The sequence below is a fragment of the Lissotriton vulgaris genome, chromosome 6 (genome assembly GCF_964263255.1).
Source record: "Lissotriton vulgaris chromosome 6, aLisVul1.2, whole genome shotgun sequence".
Classification (NCBI taxonomy): Eukaryota; Metazoa; Chordata; class Amphibia; order Caudata; family Salamandridae; genus Lissotriton; species Lissotriton vulgaris.
Genome location: NC_141694.1, coordinates 70,619,237 through 70,644,915, shown reverse-complemented (window position 1 = coordinate 70,644,915; position 25,679 = coordinate 70,619,237). Strand labels below are relative to the sequence as shown.

Here is a 25,679-nt window from a genome sequence, read left to right as displayed (position 1 = left end):
TCCCCTCCTATTCCTTCCAGACGAGCTCCACTCACACCACCGAGAACAAACAATAGCATGTTTGCTTTGAACTCTCCCCTAATTCAATTGGACACCCACCTCTGACCTAGGTTGGTTACAGGTAAACACAAGAGAGGACACGCCACAATCCTCAGCAGAGGCGGCACTTCTCTGGAACCAGGGCCGTTACTCACCGATAGTGCCCCAGGCCAAGAGACTGCCTCAAGCAGGTGCCCCCTGGAGAACGAGCCTAGTGCTACGGATGGCACTGATCGCCCTATGCCGATACCCCTGGGACTAATGCCTCATGGCAGCACCCTTTGAATGGATGAATGAATGAATGGGTTGTACAGCGCCTAGCTGCTTCAAGGTGCTCGCCAACGCTAGTGAAAAACAGTATCAACTAGGCAACGTAGTAGATGTGCCCAAGAAGTTTTTTTTACTTTTTTTCAACACAGACAGGGGAGCATAGAGGCACGAAAACCGGAACAAAGACAGGGGAGCACAGAGGCACAAAAACCGGAACACAGACAGGGGAGCACAGAAGTCAGGACAGCAAGCACAACCACCGAGTGGGGGAGGGGGGTCAGGACAGCAAGCACAACCACCGAGTATGGGGGGGGTGGAGGGTCAGGACAGCAAGCACAACCAACGAGGGGGGGTCAGGACAGCAAGCCCGAACACAGACAGGGGAGCACAGAGGTCAGGACAGCAAGCACAACCAATGAGGGGGGGTCAGGACAGCAAGCACAACCACCCAGTGGAGGGGGGTCAGGAGAGCAGCACAAAAACGGGATGACAGACAGGGGAGCACAGAGGTGCAACCAGTAAGCACAGTGCCAAATCGCCAGGTGTGTGTAGGTATGAAATCTACAAACACAATGATTCACTGTGAAAAACAAATGATTTTGTGCCACTTTTACAACGTGCACAAGCACTACTCAAACCCAATGCTTTCTGCAAAACAAGCCTTCCAAATAAACCAAACTGCTACGCTTACGGGAGTGAGAGAGTTGCGCTTGGTAACAAGAAGCTAGACAAGTATAGGCTTGGAAGGACAATATAACTGAAAAAACTATAGTACAGAACACAGTGCTAAATGAGTGCAATGCCAGTACTCTAGACGAACGTCAACATCCAGCTGAAGAATTTAGTGCAATATCAAAAAAAGCTTCTTGAGCACATTAAAAAAAAAAACTCTTACTGTCCCGGAATCCCGCCGCGGCCCCACCGGAAGTCAGGCAAGGTCGCCTGTGACGGGGGCGGGGTCGCGTCCGGACCAGAAGAGGAGGCAGGCGGAGGAAATGCATCTCGCGGCCGGGGCTCCTGTGAGCGGTGGAGAGCCCCGGGGCAGCCAGCAGAAGGTTGCGCAAGTGTTGCGGGGCTCTCTTGACCAAGAGGGAGCCCCGGGAAAGGAGCTGGTAAGAGCCACAGCGTCAACTCTGCGGAAAGGGCACGAGGAATAAGCCAGTTGCCTGCCTGCCCCTGCCGCGTGCTGAGAGCGGAGTCCCCCGAGATTGCCCCAGTAAGTTCAAAAGGAGGGGGGGGGGGGGGTCGGTGCACTCGTGTGTGTGTGTGTGCGCGCGTGTGTGTATGCGTGGGGGGGGTTCTGTATGTATGTGCATGCGTGTGCGCTTGTGTGTGTGTTTCTGTGTATGCGCATGCGTGTGTTGTGTTGGTGCTTCGCTCAGCGCTCGTACTTGTGCACGTGTCAGTTTCAAATCACCTGCGCGCGGCCAGGATTGCCTCCTGGAAAGCAGACACTGCGACAAAAGGTTCTCTGCAAGAACGCGCTTCCGCGCGCTTAGCCGAGACCTAAAAAGTGAGGACTGCGTTGTGCTTGCTGTGGGACAACACTCAGGTGATGCCTTACTAATGTGGAGCACGTTGTGCTCGCTGTGGGACACAACTCATGCAGCGCCTCACTGATGAGGACCACGTTGTGCTCCCTGTGGAACAAGACTCAGGCTGCATCTCACTGATGAGGACCACATTTTGCTTCCTGTGGAACAAGACTCAGGTGGCACCTCACTAATGAGGACCACGTTGTCCTCGCTGTGGGACAAGACTCAGTTGGCACCTCACTAATGAGGACCATGTTGTGCTCGCTGTGGGACAAGACTCAGGTGGCGCCTCACTAATGAGGACCACGCTGTGCTCGCTGTGGGACAAGACTTAACATTGCCTCACTGATGAGGTCCAATTAGCCTGAAAGTGGTCTAGGCAATTTGTGTTCTCAGCTACAGGGGAACTGGCCTGGGAGTTCATTAAGGTGGAGAAGTGTGGCTCACTGGTTAGAGCAGGCAGACCCTGAAGCAGAGGTCAGACCCGGGACCAGGGTTCAATTCCCGACGCAGCAGGGTCTTGAGCTCAAATGTCCATGGACTCGATAATTCTCGCTTCGGTGCCTGACCTAATCATGGGTTCACACTCTGCAACTCTGGGCATTAAGCTTTCTTAATCTCCACAACGGCCCCCCGCGGCGGGATGCCTGGCTTTCACCTCGGGGATGCCCTGTAGGGGCTATCTCACAGGGAAAAGCCAGGACGGGTTCCCAAGGCAAGCGTGGAGAAACCCCTTCGGGGGTCGATTCAGGAGCTATATAAGAAACATAATAATATTAATAATAATAATAATAATAAAGGAAAGATGCATTGTAATGCAACCGAAGAAGACACCAGAGGCTTTCAAACATCACCTTTGTGTTTCAGAATAATGTATCTTACTCTGATGTACTACTAAAGTGACATTACTTTTCTGTTAGATTTCATGTGCTATAAATCTTTCAGAAGAGGATTGGTTTATTAACCCCTTCCGTGCGGCCGCGATTTTCCCCGTGTGCGGCCGCCGGCAGAACACGGGCGGGCCATGACGAACCCCAGCCGTCATCAGCACACGAGCACCGTAGTGCATGACGGCTGGGGTTCGTCACCAGCATGGAAGGGGTTAAAAAAAGTACAAATAAAAACTCAAATAAAATCCACCCAACCACAAATCCTAGTTCAAATTAGCTGCAGCTAAATACCATTATGTGGCAACATTGTAAACTGAGGCATAGCCCACATTGGTGAAACTGTACTATTTGCAACCATTTATTTTGGTCAAACAGCACACATTGTGCATGTTTGAAACTGAAAACAAACTGTAACATCATCGTAGTGTGCCGGCCAGCTCTGACCTCCCACCATTTGAGACGGCTGTGCAGACTTATTGCTCAGAGTACGCAATGGTGTTCACTTTTCACACAGCACGAGCACACCTTAAGTACATGACTTCTTTTCAGGTTTGTTTCACAACCACAAGTCCAAGTATCCCGGGTGCATGTATGTCTACATTCCAACTGACTTATGGTTCCAAAGTTCCACAAGAGTAACTCTGCAGGATGTAGAGGTGGCCCTGGTAAGCTGGACCTCTTTGAATGATAAAGTCTGCCATGAAGCTGATTTTAAGTTTTTTCTGAAAAATCTGAAGATATGGCTTTTCCCGCCTATTAACCTTAGCCATTCCTTCCTGACTCAAATTCCGCCTCAATTTTGATATCTTAGTAAGAGAGCCTAGAATTAAGAAACTGTTCAAGAACGTGTCTTATACCAGAATAATTAACATCATGTTTTACACCAGTACAGGGATTTTCTTAGCATTCTTGGATTTGTAGTCCTAGATTTACAGTTGGATGAACAACACTGCAAGTTCCAGAATAGAAAAAAAACCTGGATGGGAGCAGTTTGTTCCCATTGCCTGAGAAACTTGGCAAGGCTGCACAGACTCTCAAACATGTTGGGATCCTCTGCTGTGCTTTTCCTCGCTATTAAGAAAGCTATTAGCTTTTATTCCTTGATCAAATGTCACTTGCCTCATTCCTAAGCTATATGTTTACCAGTACTTGTTTTCAGATGTGTTCATGGCCATTGGTTCAAGTCAGATGAATCATACCTACAACTACCAGATTTGGCTGCCACCAGGGCAGTAGTTTACTGGCCTGGCTGGTATTTTCATGCCAGGATGGGTAAAAAAGAAAATCAGAAAATTCAATAAAATCCATTCCTTTTAGCCCTTGGAATATAAAATCAAAGAAACAGATGTAAGATGAAAACATAGAAAAGGAATGTTAAAGTTGTCTCTACTATTACCACATGGTTTTCAAAGCAATGAAGCAGTTTGCTGTGTGAAAAAAGAACACAATGGATTTTACATAAATTGTTATTCCAGTACCTGCTCTTGGCCATCCAAAAAACAACAAAACACAAAAACGGGCAGCATGTTTGCCCGAGAAAGGTAACAGATCCCAGAAGAACATTGGAATGTCATTTGAAAGCCTGGCAGCAGAGTTTGAATTCTGTGGTAACTGGTAGCGTGGCCAACTGTCTATCAGAACTTAACAGGTCATTCGACACACACACACTGAGCGTGTGGCCTCACAAGACACGTATTTGAGGTGGAATGGACTGAGTAGCTGAGCACTTTTTTGTTGTTTTATTCCATAACACCCACATGTTTTCCTGCTGAAAACTAGCACAAAACATGATAGCTGCTCTGGGCATGTTTTCCTTAACTAGATGCCTCCACAGAAAGACGGCAACGCCACGCTGGGTCTGGTCGAATTCCAGATTGTGTGGACGAAGGTGCAGCATTGGAAGGTAAGTCTTCTGGCACCAGTAATCATGCTTACGCTTGCCGGCAAAATAATACTCAATAACTGGAAGAATTCAAAGGAAGTTTATTTCAGGAAATGTCAAGAATGGTTGTCCTTTCTCAGAGGGGCGGGTAATACCTGCCCTGGCGTCCTTCACATAGGAAGCTATGGAAGTCCCTTCATTTAAATATGACCCTCGCTGAACCAAACGACCTCACAGGAGTCTGATGCATACATTGTATTGTCTCCTTAGATGATAACCAGTATACAACTGGTGATAGGACATTCTCCCTATAGGTCTCTTTCCCTAACTAACACCCTCTCATCTGTCCCTTCACTTAGGGAACGTAACACATTGGACAGACTTCACTTTATCCGCATAATGTCTTTAATATAATACCATATATACGATATGGGAAGATATGTGGGTTACCTGCTGTTTAGATATTCTAGAGTGACATCAAGATTGAACAGGATATGTGATTATGAATATTATTAATACTGTACTGGATGCTCTGACATTATATCCTTGACATTGATTATTCAAACATTTATAGCTCCAAATGTATGTCTATCAAACGACCTCATTGCTAAACTACATAAACGTGTCAGCAACACGGTCAAACTGTGGCTTCAATATAACCGCAATTCCATTTGTCACTTCATTTGTAATTTCCTCCTCTTTTGTAATTCTTTCCTTCATTTCTAATTGTAAATAATTATCATTTATAATCTCATTTGACATTGCTTATCAACTCATGCCAGTGTGTGTTTTTTTTATTTTCACTTCTGTTCTAATTTTTCTTGAAAAAACCCAATAAAAATTATTTGAACTGAGGTACCGGGTTTTTATGGACCCGGCGGTGCCAGGGAGAACACCCAAAGACCTCGAGTCCTTCCTGTTTCAGACTACAGAAACACAGAGTCTTCTAGGTGAAGTCAAAGATCGTATTTATTGGCTGCAACCAGTAACAGATATCCTAGAAGTACAACAGCATGTATGTTCTCAGTAAACTGCTCGTTTTTACAGAACCAGCCTTCTCTTTTTATACAAAATAATAAGCTTCAGGCAAGAATTCCTTGTTTTACAGTTGGTCATACAAATATTTCTACTACTAAGAAAAAGCAGAGTCATGATGACAAGCCCACATTTCAGTTTGTCCAGTTCATGATAGAGAACCCGGCAAGGCCCAGAACTTCCATCAGATATCGACGGACCCCTAATAAAATCAGGCACCTCCTCCTTGTAAAACAGGTCATAAAAAAGAAACAGGGACAGGTGTGTGTGAGATTAGACATAGTTTGTGTGCGATGAACGGTTTATGACATGTTGTGCCTTGATACTAATCTCATTCGGCCACTGGGAGAAGAACTGCCCGAACAGGTTTGGCTTCAGGCAGTGGAGTCAGCTCGCCCAGGTCACAGAGGAGTCAGCAAAGGTGTACGTGTCCTTTCAGATCGAATTCAGCCTTTGTCATTTGGCTATGTAAGGGCAATCACAAAATGGATGCCGCTCACAAAATGGAACCCGAGGGTTCAAGACAAAAACTACGACTTCAGGGTGATTTCGTCACTCGATCATGACGCAAATGCTTAGGCATAGTATCTCAATCAATCATTACCGGTCTGCCAATACCAAAATCGTCATGATACGATGATATTTTTGACACGAGTGTAGAGCTTCGGTACCACACAACAGCAGGGTCCAGAATTTTGAGTACCACAGACCCTCCTTTTGCCCTTATATAGGCAATAACCCATACTCATGCTAATCTGAGTCCAGGTCTGTATTCATAAAGTCATTGAGATGCTGCTGTAGCATCATCCTATTACTTAGTTCATCTCTTGATACAGGTTTTCTTACACATGATGTAGCACAGAGGCCACATATTGCAGGAGCACACTGCACACACAAATAGAACAGAAAAAGGATGGCTAGGATCATCCCAATGACTATCAGAATCTTCCATCCCCAGGCAATTATCAGTTCCCAGAACCACCCCATTAAGGACCAGTCTCCTTCATCCACGTGAATGGACTCAGAGGTCTTATGCAATTTGGAGATGGCCTGGTATACTGTCGGAGCGTTATCGGGGATGAAAATGCAGCAACTTGATTGGATCACTTTACATACCCCACCACGGTCTGCAAGTATGACATCTAACGCGACCCTGTTCTGAAGCGTCGTGAGGCGATCCGACTGGAGCTCAGCAGTCAAATTACTAAGGGCACCGGCAGTTTCAACTATAGTGGATTCAACCACCCTTGTCAATTGCCTTATGTTCCTGCTGTTCACCATAGGCCCCCAAAACGGCAGAAAATCCTTTGCAAAATCTCCAAATTCTTGTCCTGCAGTGTCTTCTTTACTGATGACACCTCTAACTATCCTTGTCCTATGGTAATCTGCCTCAGCCGTGTAGGTGGGAGGCAACAGGAACGAGACAAAACATGTGCCCGAGAAGTCAGGGGGCAACCATGTATAGGCTCTATCATGGCAGATGAAATAAGTACCATTAGCTGCTAAGAACGAAGGGGAGTTTCGAGATGCAAACACATATGTTTCCGTGCAGACGCTCTTCCCCAACTGAGCTCTGGGATTTTTGCCATTACCTTGCAGACATAGGTGACCCTGATGGGGTACAATCCAAATAGAGGAGGATCTCTTCGCTCGCTGGTTCTCACTCAAAGCAATTCCATATTTCGTAATATTCCATCCAACATAAGCTTGCAACTCATCTTTAGGAATCGTTCTATACGAGTCAATTGTTCTGCTCATATTTGCAATTCCCACCACCAATGCTTTGTTACTTGAGTTACTCTTCATGGAATGTGGGGAATACGGTTCGATGGCGAATATGAACATTGTTTGGAATGCCCATAACGAACCATTATAGCTAAATGGTAAGACCAAGTATGGGATACCCTTGTCTGTCGTATGTGGCATAAGACCACACACCCAACAGTTAGTCGTGTTCACTACTAATTGGTGTTGGTGTAAAAGCTGAATGAAAGAGTTATTAATAAACTCTAATCTTCTTGAGGACTCATGTTCAGGCAGGGGGTGAAAAGAATGCACGAAAACAGTAGGAGGAGGTATGGGCTGAGTAGTGGGCGCAAATGAAACTTGAAAAGTGTATAAAACATTTCCTATTAAAAACATCATGACACCAAGCAACATAAAGAAACAACATATTACCGATCTCTTCTTTGACATTAATATACACATTTTATCTTTAAAGTTCATTCGTTTGGCAGGTCTCTCCATCTCAGAAAACTCCATCCTCTCTAATTTGCTGCCCGCGGTGGTAGGGTGTTTCTGCTGAAGAGTGCTTCTGTCAGTTCAGGGTAACTCCCTTGAACCAACTAGAACTGTCGACCTAACCGTCTCCAGCTAAACTCCAAAGACTGTGGCAACCGCGACCCTAGCAGCAGAACCGGATGGCTGTTCAAAAAACAAAAATGAGCAAGTTTCTTGGATGAGAGAGCTGCACAATAAAAAGTAAAAAGAAATTTATTTGTCCATAGTCATAGGTCTTGGCCTCAAATTGTAACGATTTCTACCAGGTGCTGTCTGGTCTTGAAATAAGAGTTCAGGCTCCGTAGTGTTCAATCGAATTGACGGAGGCACAGCCTCTTGCAAAATGTTGTCGCTCTCCTTTTCAGAAGTTGTTCCTTTTATATGTGCATCGCTAAAAGGTAGAAAACGAGGCACAGTCTCAGCCTCAGAGTCAGCGATTCCCTCCTGGACCCACCGGTCGTACGGAAGAGGCAGTAGGACCCTCTTACAATGATTGCCGTGGACCCAATGTTTCTTTCCTTCTACTCGAACGGCAGATCTTGTCGAGAGAAGAACTAGATGAGGGCCGGTCCACCGGGGCTAGTAATTCTTTGTTCGCTGGAAATTCTTAACCAGCACGTAGGATCCAGGATCGATAGGATGCCCTGGAGCTTCAGAGGCCTGAGGTAGAGTGTTGTGAACCTGTTGGTGTAAAACACGCAATTTAGCCATCAATTCAAACAGATAATCAAGCAGTACTGGATGTTCTATTTCACTAAACCTGGTGGGCCTTGGCACTCCCCATATGTTGGCAGGGCGGCCGAACACAATTTCATAGGGACTAAGTCCCACTCTATAGTGAACAGTCATTCTCGTTGATAGGAGTGCCAAGGGCAGAGCGTCAGGCCATTTAAGACCTGTGCTTGCTTGAATCCTGGCCAGCTTCAGTTTTAACGTGCCATTATAGCACTCTACTAGTCCAGCTGATTGGGGGTGATTTGCAGCATGAAACGTTTGCTGAATGCCTAGCCCCTCACACACTTTCTTCATCACTCGACCCACAAATTCACTCCCATTATCACTCCAAACCATTCTAGGCATTCCAAATCTAGGGAAAAACTCTTTGACAAGGGCTTTGGCTGTGGACAAAACAGTATTGTCCTTCAGGGGGTATGCTTCAACCCATCTTGAAAAGGCACAAACAACAACGAGTACATATTTCAAATTGTTCCATGTGGATGAAATCTTGCTGCAAAACCTCAAACGGATACGTTGGAGGCGCAAAATGACCAGCTGAAGTTGGGGTTCCCTTACCAGGGTTGTATTTCAGGCACACCATACAATTCTTGACCACATTCTCTGCACACTTCGGGATTCCACCATTCTGCTATATGGAGCCAACAACTTACAAATCCCTTTCACGCTGATATGAGCCATTCCATGAACCATTGTCACCACTGCAAGCACATACGCATCGGGTAACAACCATCTCTGATGCTCTGACAATTCAATCCAACAACCATTCGCATCCAGTTTACCCTTACTTTCTCTCCATTCATTCAACTCTTTCTCCGTGGCTCCAGCTTGAATGGACTTCACACTATCAATCGTATCTTCACACATACCAACGTCACCAATCCATCTCGCAGGGCCTGCAACATACATTCGACTCATTACATTCCTAGCAGTTTCTTTCGCAACTTCATCCGCAAACGCATTTCCACGACCAACATCATTTGTCACCTTTTTGTGCGCACTGCATTTCACAATTGCAACCTGTAACAGCAAGGTCAGTGACTCAGGAAGCTCATTCACCAACTGACCATGCTGGATCTTAGCACCATGCGAAGTCAGGAACCCACGTTCTTTCCACAATCGTCCAAAACTGTGAGCCACACCAAATGCGTATTGGCTGTCCGTGTACACATTCACTCGTTTTCCTTTCGCCAACACACATGCTCTTGTGAGTGCAATCAACTCTGCTGCTTGCACTGAATTATGGGGGATACGTGCAGCTTCAACAATAGTATGCAAAGTCGTCACAGCATACGCTGCAGTCGTATCACCATTCGGCAACTTGAAACACGAACCATCAACCCACAAAGTACCATCACACTCTGGAAGAGGAGTGTCCCTAAGGTCTATCCTCCCTTTCGTCTCTTCCTCTGTTCTCAGAAAACAGTCATGCTGATCTTCACTATCCTCATCTGTCTCAGCTAAATTCGGCAATAATGTGGCTGGGTTTAGTGCATTATACCTCTTTATGTGCACATAACTTGCCAATAGTGTCAGCTCATACCCTGACAATCGAGCACTAGTCAAATGCTGTATCCTTGTTTTATTTAACAGAATGTCCACTGCATGCGGGACCATTACAATCAGCATATTATTCATTACTAATCCAGCAGACTGTCGAATAGAGACAGCTGCTGCCGCAGTAGCTCTCAAACAACTTGTCAACGCCTTAGCTACCGGATCTAAAGTCGCCGAAAAATACGCACATGGATGCTGTTTGTCCCCAAAAGACTGTGTCAGAACTGACAATGCGCAACCTTCTTTCTCATGGACATATTATGTAAAAGGCTTACTGTAGTCGGGGGTACCCAACACAGGAGCCGAACACAATGCATCACGCAATTCGGAAAAACTTTTCTGACACTATTCAGACCACGGAATGGGTTTCGGTGTATCCTTGCAAGTTAGTGCCACCAAAGGTTTGGCCAACAAGGAAAAATTCGGTATCCATTGTCTGCAATATGATGTAATGCCCAAGAAAGCACACACTTCTCTCTGTGTCCTTGGGACACTCAATTTTGCAATTGCCTGAATTCTTTCTTGGGTCAGTTTCCTTCCCTCCTTCGATAAGAGGTGACCTAAGTAGGTTACTTCTTGTCGACAATATTGTAATTTCGAAAGAGAGACTTTGTGGCGCAAATCACACAAACGACGCAAAATTGACAATGTGGCTTCTTTACAAATATCCTCAGTATTAGCAAATCATCGACGTACTGAATAAGAGCAGCGCCATCAGATAAAACAATCGTGTCAAGCTGTGATTTTAGAGCCTGACTGAATATTGATGGACTTTCACAGTAGCCCTGAGGAGCGCGTTTGAAGCGGAAACTTCGGCCTCCTAAATTGAAGCCAAAAATATCCCTGCTCTCCTCGGCAATCGGGATGCTGCCGAAAGCATTCTTCAAGTCAATCACTGAGAACCAAGTGGCTGAAGCTGGAATCATAGTCAATAGGGCAGTAATATCAGGGACAACGGGAAACTGCGGCACAACAATCATATTGACCTCCCTAAGATCAATCACAAATCTGTAAACAGGTGGCTGGGAAGGATCAGTACGCTTCAGAACCGGCAGAACAGGACTATTACAAATGTTGCCTCTTGTCTCTTCAATTACATCCTTCTCAATCAAATCATAAATAATCGCTAACAACGCCTTTTCACCTTCACTAGAGATCTTGTATTGGGGAATGCGCGGCATTCTAACATTGGCTTTCAGTGTCACAACATATGGCGCTATTTCCAAGAGACCCACATCATTGGAGCCAGTAGCCCAAAGAATATCCGGAAGAGAAGACAATTCCGTCGGAAGTTTATCCTTCGACAAATACATTGGAGAAACCACTTTCTTACCCAGTGTAAATTGTACTCCCGAAGGAGAACAGTACAAAGTCGCATATAATCTTTTCAGCAAGTCTAATCCCACCAAGTTTTCACCACAACCTGTTGTAAGAATGAGGGGTGCTTTGAATTCACAAGGTCCAACAGAAAGAGACATAGGACTAGAAATCGGGTTCCTAACCGGGGCGCCAAAAAAACCTACTGAAACATTCATTTCGCCAGACAAAGGTGCACCAGGGAGTTTTGAGTGCATAATAGAACTCTTTGTAGCACCAGTATCCAACAGTAAAGACTCTGACACGTCTGATGTAATCACCTCAACATAGGGCCCACTCTGATCTACTGGAACTGAAACAACTCCCTCTCTTTGTCCATAGCTGTCCTAGCAATCATCACCTTCTACATACCCATCTTCTGCATAATAGTCATCAGCATAGTATTGAGCCGTCCTAGTAAATGCGTTATTCTGCTGGTCGAAACTATTCATGGAATTCTGAAGCGGGAAGGAACGTGCGTTCTGGGGGAAATTTCCACGTCCCCTACCTCTAGGAGCTTGTTGAACGCCTCGACCTCTCGCACCAGAAGCACCATTCGTACGCTGTAACAAAACCGGACAACTACTCTTGAAATGACCCTCTTCTTTACAATACGCACACTGATTGGGACCATACGGTAAACGTTGCTGAGAAGACTCGTTTCTTTGCGAGTTCCTCGAATATTGCTGAGGTTGCTGGTAGTCGCGCTGACTATTATTACGGGGTGTTGGACAAGCTTGCTGTAGAAGGACTTTAATCTTAAATTCCTTAGTCTTTTTGTCCGCTTTCTCTAACTCATCTTTACGCCTATTCTCATAGTACTGGGCCGTAGCTAAAATCTGTGCTGACGTGGAAACAGCCCAAGCACTCTCAGAATCCTTCAACTTATTACATAATTCAGGAAGCAAATTATGTACTAATTTGTCAACAAACAATCTTTGGCCACCCTCCGTAGACATTTCCTGACCACTATGATCTACAAAAGTCTCCTCGAACCTCGTGAAGAAGTCAGACACAGTCTCATCTTTCTTTTGCTTGCATGCAGACAACTTGTCCCAATTAACACGCAATTCGGGCATCAGAGTCTTCATATACGTAATAATCCTACCGGGAAGTTCTGCTACTAAGGGCTCAGGTTTAGCACCACCAACTTGTCTAGCATCAGCAGCGGCAATATTTACCCATGTGTCGCCTAACTCTTGATCATGATCCGCATGACAAATCTTTCCCCATAAAGGCTGTGGAACAACATTTCCAAACAACATGTCTACATCGGCTAAATTCATGATGCAGGAGCCTGCAGTCTGTGATAATTCTTTGTAATATCCTGCAGGATTTTTACGGGGGTCAGGCAATGTTTGCTTAGGAGCCAAAAATTGAGCCCGCTTCCATGGGACATGTACCCACACACGCTGAAAATGTGGCAGAATGGCTGGAACAGCATTTGCGTCCCCTTCCCTCCAAACTGGGCGGGGCCTCTCTCATGGGATACTGTCTTGCCTTTTTCTTAACCTCAGAGTCAAACAACGACTGGGACACACTCTCACTCCTAAACAACAATAATGCTTTCTCAACATCAGAACCCACAATTGTGCCCTTCGCAAACTCGAACCGCACACGATACAACTCAGACATATTGCGTTCCGAATTATCTTCCTCCAATTTCTCACAAAGGAAAACACACATTTTCTGAAAAACGTATCTCTGTTTTGATGCTTCCCACTGATGGAAGACATCCATAATAGAATCCAGCTCATATCGCACCGGGTCTGTAACCCATTTATGCGCCAACCGATCCAATATCTCTTTCTCTCTAGAGTCAGGCAATTGACTACGTGACTGTCTACGCTCTGTAGCAGGGGACATACTCAGTTGTCCCAACCAAGGAGAAAAGAAACCAGAAACGGCAGGAGTCATTCGCTGTCTGGCAGAAGGAGAAGAGGAAAGAATAAGGGAAGACGGAGAAGAATCCAGAGTCAGAGCAGGAGGAGCATTAGGAACAGACGTAGAAGTAGCAGGCAAAGGCAAAGTTGGCGGCCCCTGAGGGGGCTGCGCCAAAGGAACAGCAGCCAACGGAAGAGGAGCTGGTTGTGGAGGAATCACAGGAGGCACGATAATCGGGGGTTGTACAGCCACAACCGGTGGCGGTGGTGCCGTAGCATTCTGTGCATAAGGGGAACTCAGGAGATGTGACATTAACGGATCTTTCTCAAGATCGTTCCTTGCTTCCTGTGCTTTAGTTGGCAAGGCTGGGTAGCATCTATCTACCGCTAACTTCTTTACTCATTTCATCTGTTCACTTTCTTGCTCTTCTTCATTATCCCTGAATGCAACAGCAGCTTGCACCATTGACATACCTAGTTTATTTTTCTTCGCTAATTTAATTTCTTTCTGTTTAGCTTCTTTGCGCCATTGGTGAAAAGAGTCAAACATCGCCGGCCGGGCTTTCTTCTTAAAAAGTTTAACCTCTAGATTATCCAGGATTTCTGTGTCAAAGCTACCATATTGTGGCCATTTTAAAACACCATCCTTTCTGGTGTATCGGATCCATACTTCGTTATATGTGAAAGGGCCTACGCCATGCTTCACATAGAGCTCATATGTTGGAGTTCCAATCGGAGGAACCGGACACGAGTCCTCCAATCGGGAGTCCCTACTACAACTAAGACAAAACAAATTCCCAAGTCTGCTAAGACCAGGCATCTTCGCTCTCTAGTCTAGCTTCAAACTTCAAAGGATTATCGAATACGATAGTCTCGTGAATACACGAGTCCTTCGGCTTTGGCACTTGCAAGTTCCAAACAAAGCGATCCCGAAGGGATAGCAAACTAAGAACCAAACTAAGGACTGGGAGACGCTCCACTTATACTTAACTGAAGTGTCGATGACCTCACCAGAAGACTTGTCTATTGTTTCGCTCTACCAATCGTCAAGGGTCCAAAACAGGGCGATAGTCAGGGCAGCAGTCCTTCGTAGCCGTCGGGACGCAGGGAACCTCGCAGCAAAGACCTTCGGACCACGTCGACATGCAGGGGTCGCTGAAGTGGTTGGCCGTCCTCCGGAATTTTCACACAAAGCTCCTCACGAACCTCTGGCTTGGACCGGTACCGCTGATACCGCCCCACGCTGGGCGCCAACTGAGGTACCAGGTTTTTATGGACCCGGCGGTGCCAGGGAGAACACCCAAAGACCTCGAGTCCTTCCTGTTTCAGACTATAGAAACACAGAGTCTTCTAGGTGAAGTCAAAGATCGTATTTATTGGCTGCAACCAGTAACAGGTATCCTAGAAGTACAACAGCATGTATGTTCTCAGGAGACTGCTCGTTTTTACAGAACCAGCCTTCTCTTTTTATACAAAATAATAAGCTTCAGGCAAGAATTCCTTGTTTTACAGTTGGTCATACAAATATTTCTACTACAAAGAAAAAGCAGAGTCATGATGACAAGCCCACATTTCAGTTTGTCCAGTTCATGATAGATTACCCGGCAAGGCCCAGAACATCCATCAGATATCGACAGACCCCTAATAAAATCAGGCACCCCCTCCTTGTAAAACAGGTCATAAAGAAGAAACAGGGACAGGTGTGTGTGAGATTAGACATAGCTTGTGTGCGATGAACGGTTTATGACATGTTGTGCCTTGATATTAATCTCATTCGGCCACTGGGAGAGGACCTGCCCGAACAGGTTTGGCTTGAGGCAGTGGAGTCAGCTCGCCCAGGTCACAGAGGAGTCAGCAAAGGTGTACGTGTCCTTTCAGATCGAATTCAGCCTTTGTCATTTGGCTATGTAAGGGCAATCACAAAATGGATGCCGCTCACAAAATGGAACCCGAGGGTTCAAGACGAAAACTACGACTTCAGGGTGATTTCGTCACTCGATCATGACGCAAATGCTTAGGCATAGTATCTCAATCATTACCGGTCTGCCAATACCAAAATCGTCATGATACGATGATATTTTTGACACGAGTGTAGAGCTTCGGTACCACACAATAGCAGGGTCCAGAATTTTCAGTACCACAGAAGAAAAAAAAGCACGTCTGGAGAAGCTAGAGAAGTTAGCTGTGAACTAGTAGACACATTGTCTGACATCACTGCAAACACAACATTGGCTGACATTCATGAGTGTTTTTATTTTTACCAGCCCACCAACTTGGTGAAGGGGTACATTACATTTGTTCCCTACTTTCACAATTTCCAACAAAATGAGCTTACAATATAGCAGGATTGAAAGTGATACAGTTAACCAAATAAACAAAAATTAATATTGATACATAGTTACCCCACTGTCGGCCTCAGCTCTGGGGTCAGCAGCGCCCGGCTTACACCAGGAAGTCCACCAGGTGGGACGATATCGCCAGGTTACCTCTCAGGCGATACTGGGAGTAGTTACTGTGTCATGACCTTTCCTGGGAACAAAGTCTATCTTCTCTACTCTCTGGTGGGTGCTGCTGGTTTGGGCAAGGTGTTGTCAGCAACTCACTACTATGTTAGGAGCAGTCTAGTGAGACAATTCAAAGAGGTAAGGGGGAATACGGTGCAGGGTCAAAGTCATGGGCATCTCTGCCTGGTTTGGAAGAATGTTCACTGGAACCAGTGCCCACGTTTTGAACTTTCTTGAAGAATAAAATATATTGTATGACTTCTTCATCTCCTTTATGAGCAGTGACCATTGTGCCTTTGCAGTGTACTACCACCCACGTATGTTGTTTGAAGGGCAGACGGAATTTGCTGCCTGGATGTATACTGAGTCACCCGGTTGGATCTCCTATTGATGGGCATTCTGTCATGCACTGGAGTGTTCAATCGTGATCTTTCTTCTGTTGAGAACCTCACATCACACATCATCAATGGGTTCAGGAATCAAGGTGGGGGGATGGGGATGGTATCAGCGACAATGCACCCCATACAGGCATTTCCAGGAGCTTGACCTGTTGTTGTGTGTGGGGGGGGGTTAGTCTGTACTCATGCAGGAATCCATAAATGGCTTTCTCCACCGGTTGGTGATCAGCGTGGGCTATAAGGACAATCTTGTTGAGGGTCTGCATAAACCTCTCCACTTCTCTGTTGGCTTGGGGCCATCTAGGTGTCATTTTGTGTTGGTGCATTCCCCACGACTTTAGGTAATCAGCAAATTCTTGGCCATGAAACGGAGGGCCATTATCAGTCTTCACAACCTTAATTATCCTGTGAGTATCAATGACTTTTTCCACTTTTGCAATGGCTTCTGACCCCATCTGAGATCCTGCTATCTCCACTTCCGGGTATATGGTATAGTCATCAATGATCAGTAAAGCATGTCGTCCATCACGTAGATGGCCAAAATCAAGACTGTCAAATGTCAGTGGGAGTAGAAGTGGGTGAGACCTTTCGGCAACATATCTCACATAGACTTCCATTGCTTCTACTTCTTCTGCTTCCTGAGAGGTGGCAGCACAGGGATGGCATGAAAGATAGTCAGTGGGGTTTGAAGAGCCTGGTCGATTTTCAACTTGATAATCGTATTCTTCGAGTTGTGACAGCCATTTCTTGATACAGAGCTGCAGTTTAGACGAGGACCCATGAAAACAGGTATGAGTGGTTTATGACCATGGAGACATCAAATGGGTGACCATACACAGAGATATGGAAATGTCAACAAGCCCAGTGTATTGCAATGGCCTCTTGCTCTATTTGTGAATAACATTGCTCAGTCTCTGTCAGGGATCGACTGCCATAAGCTACTGAGGTCCACCTGTCATCTGATTGCTGCATTAGTACTGCCCGAGGCCATGAGGGTTTGCATCCACCGTACATTGGTAGCTTTCTTAGGATCAAAATTGGATAGAGTGGTGTCCACTGACAGCACTTCTTTGGTTTGTCGAAAGACACTCTCTGGGTTAGGACCCCTTTGCCATAGTATTATCAGCTTGGTGAGCTCTCTGAGGGGTCAAGTGAGGACTGTGAAGTCAGGGATGAACTTACCACAGAAATTCAACATGCCAAGAAAACTTCTCACTTTAGTGATATTGCGGGCGCCTGGGATTCTTGCACACCACACACTTTTCCAGGATCTGGGGCAACTCCATTCTCTGAAAACGTATATCAAAAGAAGCTGATTTTCTTCTTTAGAAATTCACATTTTTCCTGATGTAAGGTGAGTCCTGCGTCTTTGATCAGTTGTAGCACTTCTCTGAGATTGATTAGGTATTCTTTCAGGGACTTACGTGGCTGAGGATCTCATCACTAACACTGACGCCGGGGAGGACGCCGAGCACCTCTCTTATGGAGTTTTGAAAGATTTTCGCCGAAATAGAGATTCCAAAGTTGAGGTGGTGATGCCTGTGTAGACCATGTGCATTAAAAACATTGTGAAATACCTGGAGTCAGGATGGAGTGGTAGTTGATATCCTGAACAGGGATCCACCTTCAAGACCCATTCAGCACCACTAGGTTTGACCAGTATGTCATTTACCATAGGAGTGAGGTGTCGTTCCCACTGCATAGCAACACTGTGTAGTCCCACATCCACACATATGCAGACCTACCATAGTTGTTTTGGCTTCCTGGCCACCATAATCGGGGACACCCACGGACTGGGTCCAGTGACCTTCTCAATGATGCCAGTCCTTTCCAGCTTCTCCTGCTCTTCTTACACTTTCGGTCTCAGGCGGAAGGCTATGCAGCAGTGACGTAGGGCCACTGGTTGGATAACTGAGTCTATATGTATCTTTGATTGTCTGTTCTTTAGGCATCCGTTCCCTCTGAAGACAGTGTTGAATTCTTCTAGAATGGTCAATAGTTCTTCCTGAACTTCAAAAGCAAAGGAGATCAATCCCAGTGCCTCTGCGGTCGCTCCATTGACAAGCATGCTGTGGCCCTCTTCTGCCACATGCACTGTTGTGTCTCCCTTGATTCCTAGATGGGATACTGTGGACTTAAAACAGCCAAGGAGGGGGATTGGTGACTTCTGCCCATATGCAAGACTTTGATTTTTGTTTTGTCTAGTGGGGGTTGGTGGGCCATGGTGTGGTATGTGGTGATTGACATGACTTCAATCGATGCTCCTGTGACAATGGTGGTGGTGATTGGCTGGTCTTGAGTTGACACCACGGGAGGCGGCGATAGGTAGAAGGTGGAGTACCTTCCGCAAAGAGGTAGTGGACTGAGTATTCTTCTTTATCATCATCCATGTCTTCTTTGCTGTCAGGCTCATTTAATACCAAGTGGACCATTTGTTTTGAGGTCTTGGATGTTTCCCACACGCTGAGCATCGTTTGCCTTTGGTGGGTCAGTCAGTCATCTTGTATGGGGACCCTCTGAAGTATCTGCATTCCTCTTTCCTGTCTTGGGAACGTCTTGGAGGATTCGGTGCTGGGCAAGTCCAGGTCACATTACTTGTTCTGTTTTGATGGGTCAGTGTAGTGCTGCTTCAATGTATGAAGCTCTTATCTTTCTTAATTCCTTGGACCGCACTAATGTCAAATTTACTCGCAGAGATTTCCCTGAATCTTGCAGATTTGTTCCTTGTAGCTTTGTGGAGTAGCACCCTTATATTATCTGGGCGCAAATCTCTTCCTGTCCATCCTGGAACCCACACATTCTTGGAATTCCTTCAAATTGCTGTGGAAGGTGTCTATAGAATCCTCTGCTTCCTGGCAGGCTTACCTGAATACGAGGCGTTCATATTCTTTATTCGCCATTTGCTTGAAATAAGCATTGAGTGCATTCAGCAGAGTGGTGTAAGTTTTTGCTGTTGCTTCCACCAGCGTTTTATATATTCTGTGAATGTCCTTCGCTCCTATTGCTATCCACCTCTCGTTAGATATGCCAGCCTCCTAAAAGTAGAATTGTATGAGTTCTGTCCAGTCTTTCAATTTCGACTCTACAGTCGATGACCATCCATCAACCACAAAAGACACCATTGTCGAAATCGAGGCCATGGTGGGCGAGAAGTGATGGATCACCCTCCTTGGGCACCTCGCTGGAAGAACATTTTCACTGAGGGTGTAGGGACAGCCTTGGGACCCGATAACGTGGTGTGTCAACCCTTTGCAGAGAGAAGCTAGGCAAAAGACTAGCCAAGAGCTGCCCGCCAGGACCAGGTAAAGTTTGAACCTGATTTCTGCAGCTAGATATTGATTGTAGTGAATGGCTGTTAGATAAGTGCACTTTATGTGCAGTTGTCTTTGTTTTGTTTTTTTGAATGCAGGAGGCAAGATTTCAATTCTGTTCACCAAACTCTGCCAGGGTACTCTTCTGGGGTATGTGTGGGCCAAGCACAGTCACCTCACTTGACTAAGCTGAATGGGCCAAAAGAGCAAAGAAGACCTTGTGGAGCTGCATAGGACAACGGGAGCATGTGGGACAGTCAAGTTCCAACCGCGCCTCTGCCACATGGTCAGGGCTGCAGGTGTGACACAGCCGATGAGGCAGTGACAGGTAGAGAGGCTGAAGCAACACCACGCGTCCTCGCAGCACTGCGAGACACGAGTCAATGAGTTGCAAACTCATGGGGCCCGATTCACAGAACTAACTTAAGACAAAATCCTAAACGTACTACTTTTGGTATTCACAGAAGTTAGGATTTTGTCTTAAGTTTGTCTTAAGACAAACTTAAGACAGACTGAAGACATACGTCTTAAGTTAGTTCTGTGAATCGGGCCCATGCAGAGCAAACCGCAGGCCTCCAGCAAACATCGCAATTTGACCCTCCTACTGTGGAGACTGGTAGCTGGTATGTGCGGACGTCCGTGATAGCCACGAGCAAAGCAGAGGCACGTCCTGCAGATTCAAGAACCCTCAGGTGCTCCAGTGTGGTGAGGACAGGCAAACTGGTCTTTGGCGGGGTTCATGCCCATTCATGGGTTGGCCCAGTGCCTGGTTGGGTGTCAGACCTGGTACCAAAGGCCTATAAATAAATTACAAGCCACACAGAGAATATGGTCTCAGGCATTGCTACATGACTACTGAGCATCCCCGCCTCAGTTTTATTTATTGGAGTCCCAACATCATAAGGGGCCCCACCAAAAGCTACAAATTCATGGGGGCTTTTACTTTGGCCACCCCACCAACTTGGTGAGGTGGTACATTTCAATCCCTGCAGGCATCACAACTGGCCGACATGCCTTTGCTTCTACTGGTGCGATACCATTGATGCGGCAGGACTCGTACTACTGACTGGTGTGCTTTTGTTCCACGTGCCATTTGTATCCAGTTGGCAACGTGCCTAATTTCTTGCTTTTATTATCTATGAGCTAGGGTGGTCTGTAAACTGATGCCAGTGGGGATGATTTGTAGCTGATAGCAGTGGTGCTGGAATAGTTTTCAGAGTGGAGGTGCAGCCATCAATGTTACATCACTGAAGTCATAGGGATTGGTAAGAGTCCAAGCTTCAACCAAAGCCTAGAAAATGCATTTAGAAGGAGAGTGATGAGTATAGTGTATGTAGCTGGTGGTGTATTTTGGAGAACATGGTTACAAATATATTACTAAAACATGGTGTAGTAGCGTAATGTATTTTATAGACAGCACATTTTCTATTCTTATGGCCATCCAATGTTCACATTCAGTTTTACACATAAAACTATCAAGTGCAAATACAATAATATGTGAAAATCTTGTTTAAGCAAATATTTATCATTTATGTATCACCAAGAAAAATATCTTTAATTATTTTATTCGCCTAAAATCTTTGTTTTCATCACAATTCAGAATGTAAAAAACGATGCCTTCGGTGCTTTTCTAATGAGCAATATATATTGACAAATGTTGTCGATTTATTTACATGTTGCTGTGTGTTAGAATAAAATTGACATTGCACTCCCTGTGCCCCAGTAAGACTGTCCTATTGTTCAGTCTACAAAATACTCTCACTTTGGAGTCAAAGAAAGAAAAGTAAGCACAAATCTCTCTGCTAAAAGAATTAGCAGCAATATGTCAGAAGACATAGCCTGACATTTAAACCTCTGTCTTTAAAAACAAACAATAAATATTGTAAGATAAAAACAAAATCTAAACAACTCTTGATAGCATATTCATCTGAACTCCCGCATGGCTATTTTGGGGGTGCTGCAGCACTCATGCATAGTTGTGGGGGCAGGAGAGAAGGGTGCTAGTGAAGGAGGAGGGTGTGGAGTCTTCAGAGGGTGGGTTAAATGTAAGAAGGAACACAGCGAGGAAGAAGGAATATTCCTCTTGCGACGTTTTACACAGACTACACCCCAGCATGTTCTCTGACCAAACATTCCTCTTCTTTTCAGACTATCTTCCTACAGCACGACCTGGATAGATCTGGCACCATGAGCTCCTACGAGCTGCGGGTGGCCCTGGAGGCAGCTGGTGAGTGAGGTGGGGTACAAGGAGTGGGGTACATGAGATGGCACCGTGGCAGCTTGCACATATAACACCAAATTGCTACTTTGAAGGTGTTTTTGCAATTGTTTTAAAGAAAAAAAGAAAGATATTTCTAAACATCAACGAAAGGGTTTTAGTTTTCCCTATGCAAAATAATATTTAATTTATTATTTCTTGAACTGCATGTGTATTGATAGCAAAGTGACATTGGTGCACTATGCAGGTTACTCCAATTATATATTTTAAAACGGGTAGCAGTTCCACTATAATCATGTATTAAAACAATCTTATTGAAATGCAATGGGTTTTTAAATGTTATATGTATTCAGGTTTATTGGCGGAAAAACAGCCCCTACGCGTTTCGAGGTAAGCCTACCTCTTGCTCACGGGTGGAGTACAGGTAAACGCGCCAAACTTTTAAAGTGAAACAGACACAGTGTTACACATACCACGTGGTGATAGACATCAAAGACATACTATCCGGGCTACAGTGTTTCAACTCAAACGTGTTATCCAACAAACCAAGGTAAATAATAACGTTTGCATCAAGCATTATATGGCCCATTACATTTAAACACAAATGCAGATTTCTTGAAATGTAAACGGTAAATGGATGCCACGTTATATAATCACATTGCATAACAGTGTTGCTCAAATGGTAAACAAACCAGCATCGGTGTGCATATATCTTGTGGCAATGGTTATGATAAATACCACATACCGATTGTCAAATTAACAAAAAGTGTCCCGCAATATTTATGCATATTGAATATATTTTGAAACCTAGGGATAACGCCTCAGTGGGCATGCACCATCTGGTATATTGTAGAATAGATTTCTCAGTTTTCAATTCAGCCCAAGTGGGCAGAGAGTCCAACACCTGCAACAAGAAACAACAGTATATTTTCAGCCCGTATGTCCTCGACACCAACATATATTATACTGTGCACGTGCATATTAAAATAATCAGATGTTATTTAAAAGTAAGCAGTGATCACAAAAGAGGCGGCTGCAAGTTATTAAGATTCAGACAATGTATGCACTACAAACAGTTCCAGTCATGCAGGTTATAAGATTCAATCTCGAAGGTGGACTGCTAATTCTTCCCCGAGGTTGTGACCAACAGGTTGAATCGTATTATACTTGATTATGTATCTGGACTCCAGCTTTTAGATCTAGCCACAGATTGCCACCTCTCTCCTTGTTGTCCACACAATCCAGTACCACAAATTTTAACAAATTTGGGTTTTGATTATGTTCTAAGGCAAAATGTCTAGCCACAGGGTACTGCTGATTAAGATTTGTTATGGCCCTAAGGTGCTCCAGGACTCTAAGTTTTGCTTGTTTGGTGGTGCAACCAATGTAAAATTTGTCACAGGGACATTGTAACCCATATATAGCGTATTCGGTGGTACAGCTAAGATGCTTGGTAATTTTGTGTTCCTCCTGATCTGATGAAATTCTGATTGATTTACAATTTTTGCTTAATCTGCACGCCTTACATCTCTTACAGGGAAAAAATCCTTGTATCACATTAGGTTTGGGGCTTTCTTTAATAAGTGTAGTGCTTAAGATGTCTCTCAGTGATTTGGCTTTTTTGTATGTAACTGATGGGGTATCACATATTGGGGCACATGCATCAACCTATTTAGGAAGTGCAAACGGTGCGAATCTGTAAATTCGGCCGTTTGCACTTCCTAAATACGTTTTTGGGATGCATCAAACTCTTTTTCAAAATTCGTATTTTTTTGCATTTCTTAAAAATGCAAATGCATTTAAGGAATCGCATTTGTGCGATTCCTTAAATGCAATGCATCAATTTAAAAAAAAAATTCGAATTTTGAAATTGGAAGTGCAAATTACCACGAGGTTGACCCTCGTGGTAATTTGCGAAAATCTGTCAAAAAGCAAAAAAAATCATTTTTTAAACTGTCATGTTACAGACACACATGTCCTTAGGACATGTGTGTGTGAAACATGCACTTTCAAATGCATTTCAGGGGTGCAGGGGGGGGTCCTTTGGACCCCCCCCCTGCACCCTTGGAATGCATCAACAAATTGCGAATTTGTAAAAGCCTTCCCATTGACTCCTATGGGCCTTTGGGCCCATAGGAATCAATGGGAATTGCGAAAATGCACTTAAGAATTCGATATTTATTTGGGATTCGGTAAAAATTGCGATTTTTACCGAATAACAAATAAATACCGAAAATAATGATGCATAGCATTTTGCAATTCTCAATTTGCAATTCGGTATTTTTCGCAAATTAAGAAGTGCAAAATGTCTCAATGATGCATGTGCCCCATTGTTTCCTGCAGGTCTTTGTCCAATCTAAGGACATCCCAGAATTTTTTCAAGCCTCGCCTTATCTCCCATGATTGACAATCATAGTTAGTTATGAAGCGAATAGTGTCGTCTCTCTGGCGCTCTTTTGGGATCAGGAGGTCCCCCCTGTTCATCTGGGCAACTCTAGCTACTGCCTGTTTTATAGTTTTCTTGGAGTATCCCCTAGCAGTAAACCTTTTCATCATTAATTGTTTTTCTTGCTCATAACTCTAAACTGTGCTACAGTTCCGTTTGGCCCTGATAAGTTTACCCAACGGTATACTGCGTATGAGTGTAGCCAGATGACAGCTATCAGCATTCAGGAGACTATTTCCCGTAGTCTTCTTGCGGAATAGTGAGCTTGCAAGAGCCCCGTTCTTAACTACCAAACTCACCTCTAAGAATTCAAGTTGTGTTTGGCTCATTTGACTAGTGAATTTGAGATTGAGACAATTATCATTGATAATTGTCTCAAATTCTTTAGCTTGATTAAGTGTGCCATTCCAGACGCAGAAAATGTCGCCTATGTACCTTACCCACAGGACGGCGTGGGTACTATAGTGGGAGATGTTGCTCACCACTAACTCCTCCCACCAGCCCAGGTACAACCCAGTGAAACTGGGGGCAAAGCAAGTACCCATCACCCTCCCACGGATTTGTTTGTACATACATTTATTAAAAATGAAAAAGTTGTTCGTGAGACATAGCCACATAATTTCAAGTAACATATTGGTATGTACTAAATGGGAGATGGAACAATTTCTTAGAAAATATTTACATGCATCAATACCCAGATTTTGTGGTATGCTTGTATACAAGCTGATCACATCAAAGCTGATCAACCAATATTCAGGTTTCCATGTGAATTTGTCAATAATTTTCAAAAAGTCAGAGGTGTCTCTAACGTAAGATGGTAAGGCATGCACTAAAGGCGGCAGAAAGTGATCGATATACCTAGAGGTATTTTCTAGCAGGTGGTGTTTCAATGTTTTTATGCAGTTTAGGCAGTAAATATAATGCCGCTATCAAAGGGTATCTGCATAAAAGGAACTTATACTCCTCATCTTCTATTATACCCATTTCTTTCCAGTTATACAATTTATCAAAATACATTTGTTTCATATCATTGTATTCCTGTTTGGTAGCTGTTACATAATTTTCCACATCACTCAACTGCCTGTATCCTTCCTTTAAGTACATGTCCAGGGGCCAAATGACCACATTCCCCCCCTTGTCACTATTTTTGATCACCACATGGGACCAACTTTCCATGTCTTTCAATGCGAGAAATTGATTCCTACTAAGGTTCATATTAAGCTTGGGTCTTTTCCTATCAATTCTACGCATTTCCTCCAACATGCCCTGTTCAAAAGTATCAATATAACTGTTCACAATGTTGGGTACAAAGACAGATTTGGGTTTAAAACCACTCATAC

General features: G+C 44.6%; 1 protein-coding gene across 3 annotated transcripts in view; it reads left to right on the top strand.

Moving 5' to 3' along the window:
- The window catches only part of LOC147706804 (calpain-1 catalytic subunit-like), an 815,105-nt gene that overhangs the window by 578,898 nt on the left and 210,528 nt on the right, over nucleotides 1–25,679 (top strand). For all 3 annotated transcript variants that reach the window (XM_086925934.1, XM_086925935.1, XM_086925933.1), the window contains 2 exons: nucleotides 4,569–4,637; nucleotides 21,824–21,902. In XM_086925934.1, the coding sequence (XP_086782060.1) occupies nucleotides 4,569–4,637; nucleotides 21,824–21,902 (148 nt within the window). The remainder of the gene's footprint in view (nucleotides 1–4,568; nucleotides 4,638–21,823; nucleotides 21,903–25,679) is intronic.